Source organism: Cyprinodon variegatus, unplaced genomic scaffold, assembly GCF_000732505.1.
Source record: "Cyprinodon variegatus isolate N-32 unplaced genomic scaffold, C_variegatus-1.0 Scaffold147, whole genome shotgun sequence".
Taxonomy (NCBI): domain Eukaryota; kingdom Metazoa; phylum Chordata; class Actinopteri; order Cyprinodontiformes; family Cyprinodontidae; genus Cyprinodon; species Cyprinodon variegatus.
In genome coordinates this window covers 650,797-657,373 of record NW_015150600.1, presented here as the reverse complement: position 1 = coordinate 657,373, position 6,577 = coordinate 650,797, and the positions used below count along the sequence as shown (strand labels likewise).

The following is a 6,577-nucleotide window of genomic DNA, read 5'->3' as shown; positions in this document are numbered from 1 at the left end:
AAATCCTCCCATTCTTCTTAAATACAAGACATTCTCAGTTCTGGCAGTATCTAACTTGTCCACCCATCCAAGTTCGTCTTCAGATAGTGCTGAAACCCTTGTGTCCCAGAGTACGCCCTGTTCAGGAACAGACAAAACCATACAATCATACCTCAATGATACTAAGAGACCACTTAAACTCATTTTTATGACTGAGAAAGCTGAACCAATTCCTGGGATGGAACTCAAGCTCAGGAGCTTTGTGCTCCAAAGCAACACCACTACTAAATGTGCTGCCCTCTAGGACTATATATATATATATATATATATATACACACACACACACACCCCCCAAGGAATATAACAGCTACAGTTTATGCAAATTGCCAGAAAAAAAATAGATTAGTTGCAAAGTTAAAAAGTTGCAAGTATTGATAGCTTTTCAAATCCATATGCAAAGATATGACAAAGTAGAGCTTTCAGTTTGACCAAGTTCTGAAAAAGGCTTTTAAAACAATAAAAGAAAGCCAATAAATATTCAATGTAGTCTGAAAACAAGACAGGACAATATTTTGTCACAGCATTTATTACTAGTATACCAAACATTTTTACCCTTTCATTCCACCCACAGAACATGGGTTTACAGCTCAATCCTTAGAAAACCAGTGAAGGACAGGTTCAGCAAAAACTAATGCAAGCCCTCTCATCTGGTCTATTTAAATATGATCTAACAACTTCTTACAGTCAATATGTTTAATGAATGTGGAGCACCAGAAACAAATATTCAGAATCACATCTGATGACTTGTTGGCTGGTCTGCCTTAACTCAAATATGCTGCAGTCAAGCACATAACCAAAGTTACACAGCACAGCAGGGGGGTTTGGAAAATTTTATTTGGAGAAATCTGTACATGGAGGTTTTGGCCTTCAGTGTGTTCACATGTATAAGCATTATGAAGGACACAGACAAGTAGCTCACTGAGGATCAGAAGAAGTGCATCCCATTACTCAAAACTGGACAGGAAGTTCAATACAATCTGCTTCAGTTTAGCATCTGATGCCTCTGAGATCTTGCCATCAGCCCTGAAAGGACAAAATAATGTTAGATCAAATATTTTAAATAGACTTTAAAGATTAAAAAAAAATTATAATTTACTTGATTGCAGCCAGCAGGTCCTGTTGCTGGCTAAGAATGTGCTGCAGGAAAGCCTTCTCAAACTTTGTGATCTTGCTGGGCTCCATCTTGTCCAGGTGTCCTCTGACTCCAGCATAGATGACTGCTACCTGCTCCTCAATGGCCATGGGACCTACAGGAGAAGGGCCACACACTTCAGTACACAAGAACTTCATCTCTAAAGGACTGGGTTTGTGTTAAAAATTAGCACCTAATCTCACCAGTAGTAGATTAACTGTTGGAATAAATCCAGATTAGACCTTGCAGCTGATCCTAATGGTTGGCCAAAGAGGACTCTAATATTAACCCTTAGTGGGTCCGCTAAGAAGCAAAAAGCAACTTTCCTTTCCTCAGCTGAACAGTTTCTCTAAAATACAACATTCAGAGCTTAATACATTTCAAATCAGTAATATAGCACACATCGTAATTTGACATTTTAATAATAAATTAACTTAATTTATCTCACAATGGAGAAATTAACTCTGCATTTAACCCATCCCCTTGGGGAGCCGTGTTTTTTGCTGATAATGGTTTCCAGAGAAAATTGAGGTAGAAGGAGCCATTTCATCAACAATCCTATGGATTATCTAAAGTGTTTCCTCTTTAGCGTGTCTAATATAATAGTAAAGCTCTGTAAGAAGCATTGAAGTTTTAAACACATAGCATTTAGATATTACAACACCCTCTTTTTATAAATAACTATCCACTGTATATATTAAGGTTTAACAGGTACACAGCATTAACAAAACCACGGTGACAACTTGGACCATTTTTTGCTGCAGCCTCAGAGTCCAACTAATTTAGGTTTATACTAGATGAAGGCAGCAGGATCGATTTACTGAAGGGATCATCTTAACATTGCATCATCTTTTCAAAGACACAGACTGTAAACAGCATTGCACTTACAGTACTGTCCCTGCTTCAGCAGCTCGGTGAGCCTGACACCCCTGTTGAGAAGCTGCTGGGTTGCGGCGTCCAGGTCTGAACCGAACTGTGCGAAGGCAGCCACCTCACGGTACTGAGCCAACTCCAGCTTCATCGTACCAGCCACCTGTTGGGAAGTTGGATGAACTTTAGTGAAGAGTCATTTTCCCATATAATGAGGGCAGACTTAAATCCTTAACTGGACACACCTGCTTCATGGCTCTGGTTTGGGCAGCAGAACCCACTCTGGACACAGACAGACCCACGTTGATAGCTGGACGGATACCCTTGTAGAACAGCTCAGTCTCCAAGAAGATCTGTAACAAAAAGATACAAAATAAACACTGCAATAAAGGGGATTCTGTGAGATTTTATACAAAAACAATACAGACCTGTCCGTCTGTGATGGAAATCACATTGGTGGGGATGTAGGCGGACACGTCTCCAGCCTGGGTTTCGATGACTGGCAGGGCAGTGAGGGAGCCGCCTCCAAAGTTGTCGTTCATTTTGGCTGCCCTCTCCAGCAGACGGGAGTGCAGGTAAAACACGTCACCGGGGTAAGCCTCACGACCAGGAGGACGACGCAACAGAAGAGACATCTGACGGTAGGCGACAGCCTAGTGGGAGAGACAGTCAGCCAAATTAGTCCATATGCAACATTTTCTGTTGTAATAAATTAAATTGAGATTCAAGCACCCACCTGCTTGGACAGATCATCGTAGATGATGAGGGCGTGTTTGCCGTTGTCTCTGAAGTACTCCCCCATGGAGCAGCCTGAGTAGGGAGCCAGGTACTGCAGGGGAGCAGCATCTGATGCGGTGGCAGAGACCACGATGGTGTACTTCATGGCATCAGTGTCGGTCAACCTCTTCACCAGCTGAGCCACGGTGGACCTCTTCTGGCCGATAGCCACGTAGATACAATACAGCTTCTTCTTCTCATCAGTTCCATCATTGAAGCGCTTCTGGTTGATGATGGTGTCAATTGCAATGGCGGTTTTACTAAAGAGGAAAGTAAACTGTTTTAACATCTAAACAAATCTGCCTTTACTCTAAAAGCAGATCACAACAATTCTCAATGTGTGCTTACCCAGTCTGCCTGTCACCGATGATCAGCTCACGCTGGCCTCGACCAATGGGCACCAGGCTGTCCACAGCCTTGATCCCAGTCTGCATGGGCTCCCTCACAGAAATACGAGGGATGATACCAGGGGCCTTCAGACCCACACGCCTGCGGATCTTTGAGCCCAAAGGACCCTAAAAAGATAAGTATACAGCTTTCATCTCTGCCACATTCCAGGTAGATTACAAAAAAATAAGGGGGTAAGATTCAGAATCTTTAATACTCCTTTGAGTGAAATACTGGGGGGAAAAAAAACAATCTGCTTTCATCCCTTCAATAAATGGATCAAAATCTTCCATATTGGCTCAAATGTGTTTTTAAACAAAAAAAGGGTTTGATTTTATAAAGTTACTTTTTATACCTTCTAAAAATCAACTTGATCTTTTCAATTGAGGAATCCGTTATTCGAGTTTAAACTATCCAAGTTTTCAGCTAACCTTTCCATCAATGGCGTTTCCCAGAGCATCGACCACACGGCCGAGCAGCTCCTCCCCAACAGGGACATCCACAATGGCTCCTGTCCTCTTCACAATGTCCCCCTCCTTAATCAGCTTGTCGTTACCAAACACCACCACACCAACGTTGTCAGGCTCCAAGTTCAGAGACATGCCCTAAAAATAAAATAAATGCAGCCTTGCTTTTAGGAAGTAATCTTTGCTTTATAGTTTCAGCTTTAACATTGATTTACCATTTTAAAATTCTCAATTTGTTTCCATACGTACCTTCAGGCCAGAGGAGAATTCCACCATCTCTTCAGCCTGGACATTCCTCAGGCCGTACACTCTGGCGATACCATCTCCGATGGACAGCACACGGCCGGTCTCCTCCAGGTCAGCAGAGGTGTCGGCACCCATGATCTTCTCCTCCAGAATTGAAGAGACCTCAGCTGTGCCTGTAAAAGAACATGTTTAGAAGTCTATTATGATCATTCTACTTCTACAGTGTATGAAAACATCCACTGACTCTAAACAGGCAGGAAAATACTACTAAAAAACCTGCTGATTGTAATTTTATAGAATATATACAAAAGAATCCAAATAGATGCATTAGGTTCACTGCTATACTTTTATAATCCTCGTTTAGTGATTATACTTAAGGCTGGACAGTCTCTTGAAAAAAGCCTTTGATATCAAAATTGAATGTTGCGTTTGTAAAGATCTCCCTTGGTAAACAAAACGCAGACAGAAAATACATTTTGTATCCTGTATGAGGAATGTTTTAAGGTTATTTTTAAAGGCATGATCTATTGAAACTAATTTGACAATTTGTGTTTCTTAAAAAAAAACAACAAAAGTTTCATAGTAAAAGCCCATAAATAGAAAGAATATGTATAAAAAAAAATATTCAATTTCAAAGAATGGAAAGCTAAATGCCTATTTCATTAGAGAGCACGCTAATGTTCCAAAAAAAAAAAAAAAATTTGTATAGAATTTTTCCAACAGAAACAGGATGTTTAGGCCAGTTCAAAGAATTTGGAAAATTGGGCAAAATTTTTAGTGATCGTGTTAAAGCAGATTCGTTAAATATTTCCCTTTAAGGGTTTGAAGTAAAGCTTCCAAAATTATAGATTTCCCTCTTCACTATCACTTAAAATATATGGCCTTGAATTTATTCAAGGTCATATATTTTAAGGTTATTTTTAAAGGTTTGGTCTATTGGAACTAATTTGACAATTTGTGTTTCTTAAAAACAAAAGTTTCATAGTAAAGCCCATAAATACAAAGAGCTTAGGTGTATATATATATAAAAACAAAACATCCAGAATTCAAAGAATGGAAAGCTAAATTCCTACTTCATTAGAGAGCACTCTGATGTTCCAAAAATTATACAGAATTTTTCAACAGAAACAGGATGTTTTGGCCAGTTCAAAGGACTGGAAAATTGGGCAAAATGTTTAGTGACTATGTTAAAGCAGATTAGTTAAATATTTCCCTTTAAGGGTTTAAAATAAAGCTTCTAAAATTATAGATTCACTGTCAGTTGAAATATATGGCCTTGAATTCATGCAATGTTCTTAAAGATAAATCTGATTAAATTATTCTAGAAAAAGATTAATAAGATTCAGTAGCACTACTTTTGGATTAGGAAAAAAACACTTCTATGGCTTATTGTGGAGGGAAGCTTTAACAATAAAATAAAAAAGGTAAAGTTTGTCTGGCACAGTTCTGTTATTTGCATGTAAAAAGAAAATATGCTCATATACTTGAATCTATTTATTTTTGCCCAAAGTAAATACAAGTAAATGCTGCATTTCATATTTTATTTGAAAACTGATTTCTTAGAATTGTCCATGGACAAAAACGAAAAAAAAAAAAAAAAAAGTGAGATCTTTTCAGCTCAATATTCACTTAAAGATCTAGTCTAACTAGAACATATAGTGGTGTTATTTACGGAGCTTTAAAACAGGGATATTTCTGCGAGTATTGTTAATCAGAAAAGGGCTCACTAACATTGTGCTGGACAAACTAAGTTGTGCAGTCTCACCTGTCTTCTGCAGCCATGGTCTCTGTGTATGGATGTGGTTGACCCCAACGCAGGCGGCCGGGAGAGTCTTGGACACCTTAAGTCAAGGACAGGCGGCTTTACTCACTTGCTCAAAGAAAATTTAACGTTATCAAATACAATTTAGTGTTGATAGCGAAATATTAACAGGTGCGCAGATTAAAGGCTGCGCAGCGAAGGGGACATGCGCTGTCAGGCTTCCTGACCTTCAAGCGTGGCTGAATGAGCAGTTAGCTCTTCGTTAGCCGGGAAGCTAACGTTAGCCGCTGCAGGGCCGAAGATCGAGTCGTTCCAAGGACAACTCGAAAAATCATTGTTAGCTCAGTACAAGCCAGAACACAGGGTTAGAGTTTTACAGTCAACGGTGGGATGAGTTTAGTCGCGTTTTAAGTTAGCTGTGTTAAGCTAGCGGCCTTTAGCGTTTCGGTTACCCTTCACTTTCACAAAATAATACAACAAAATGCTTGATGCTACCACCATAGTAGGCATATATTGTTTGGTAAAATACTTACAAATCCAGCTCTCCTGGGCAGGCTCCGGACCAAAGCTGCTGCAACTCTCACGGATAACATTTTGTCGGGTTGCTAATGACCTGTCCTCCACTGAGCGGATCCGACCTGCCTGTGAATGTAATGGCTGAATGGAGCTTCTTCTATTTATCCCACTGATGTCAATTATTCTGTTTTACTGCTCAGCTGTGCCCCCTTCCGTCAAGGAAGTGTGGACTGTTTCTTCACATTGCCTGGTTAAAAGATAATTTTAAGCATACTTTTGTCACCGTATTATAAATCAAGAAACTTTAATGTTATTATAAAAATACAAAGACATACTTGTAGAAAAAAAAAAAACATATATATATATATATATATATATATA

General features: G+C 39.4%; 1 protein-coding gene across 1 annotated transcript; it reads right to left on the bottom strand.

Moving 5' to 3' along the window:
• Positions 1 to 877: 877 nt before the first annotated feature.
• On the bottom strand, positions 878 to 6,378 carry LOC107086291 (ATP synthase subunit alpha, mitochondrial-like). The gene is made up of 11 exons (XM_015377127.1): positions 6,214 to 6,378; positions 5,684 to 5,759; positions 3,922 to 4,091; positions 3,637 to 3,810; positions 3,167 to 3,333; positions 2,778 to 3,078; positions 2,470 to 2,694; positions 2,287 to 2,394; positions 2,060 to 2,204; positions 1,136 to 1,286; positions 878 to 1,062 (listed from the first exon to the last, which is right to left on the bottom strand). Exons 1-11 carry the CDS (start codon positions 6,271 to 6,273, stop codon positions 984 to 986), a joined length of 1,656 nt encoding a protein of 551 aa, XP_015232613.1. The 5' UTR covers positions 6,274 to 6,378; the 3' UTR covers positions 878 to 983.
• Positions 6,379 to 6,577: the final 199 nt, after the last annotated feature.

Excerpts from the sequence above, each read along its gene's own strand:
- LOC107086291 (XM_015377127.1), bottom strand. The coding sequence starts at position 6,273 with ATGTTATCCGTGAGAGTTGCAGCAGCTTTGGTCCGGAGCCTGCCCAGG. Across the intron at positions 5,760-6,213 it reads TGCCCAGGAGAGCTGGATTT|GTGTCCAAGACTCTCCCGGC; the intron begins GTAAGTATTTTA and ends CCTTGACTTAAG. Across the intron at positions 3,811-3,921 it reads AATTCTCCTCTGGCCTGAAG|GGCATGTCTCTGAACTTGGA; the intron begins GTACGTATGGAA and ends TTTTATTTTTAG.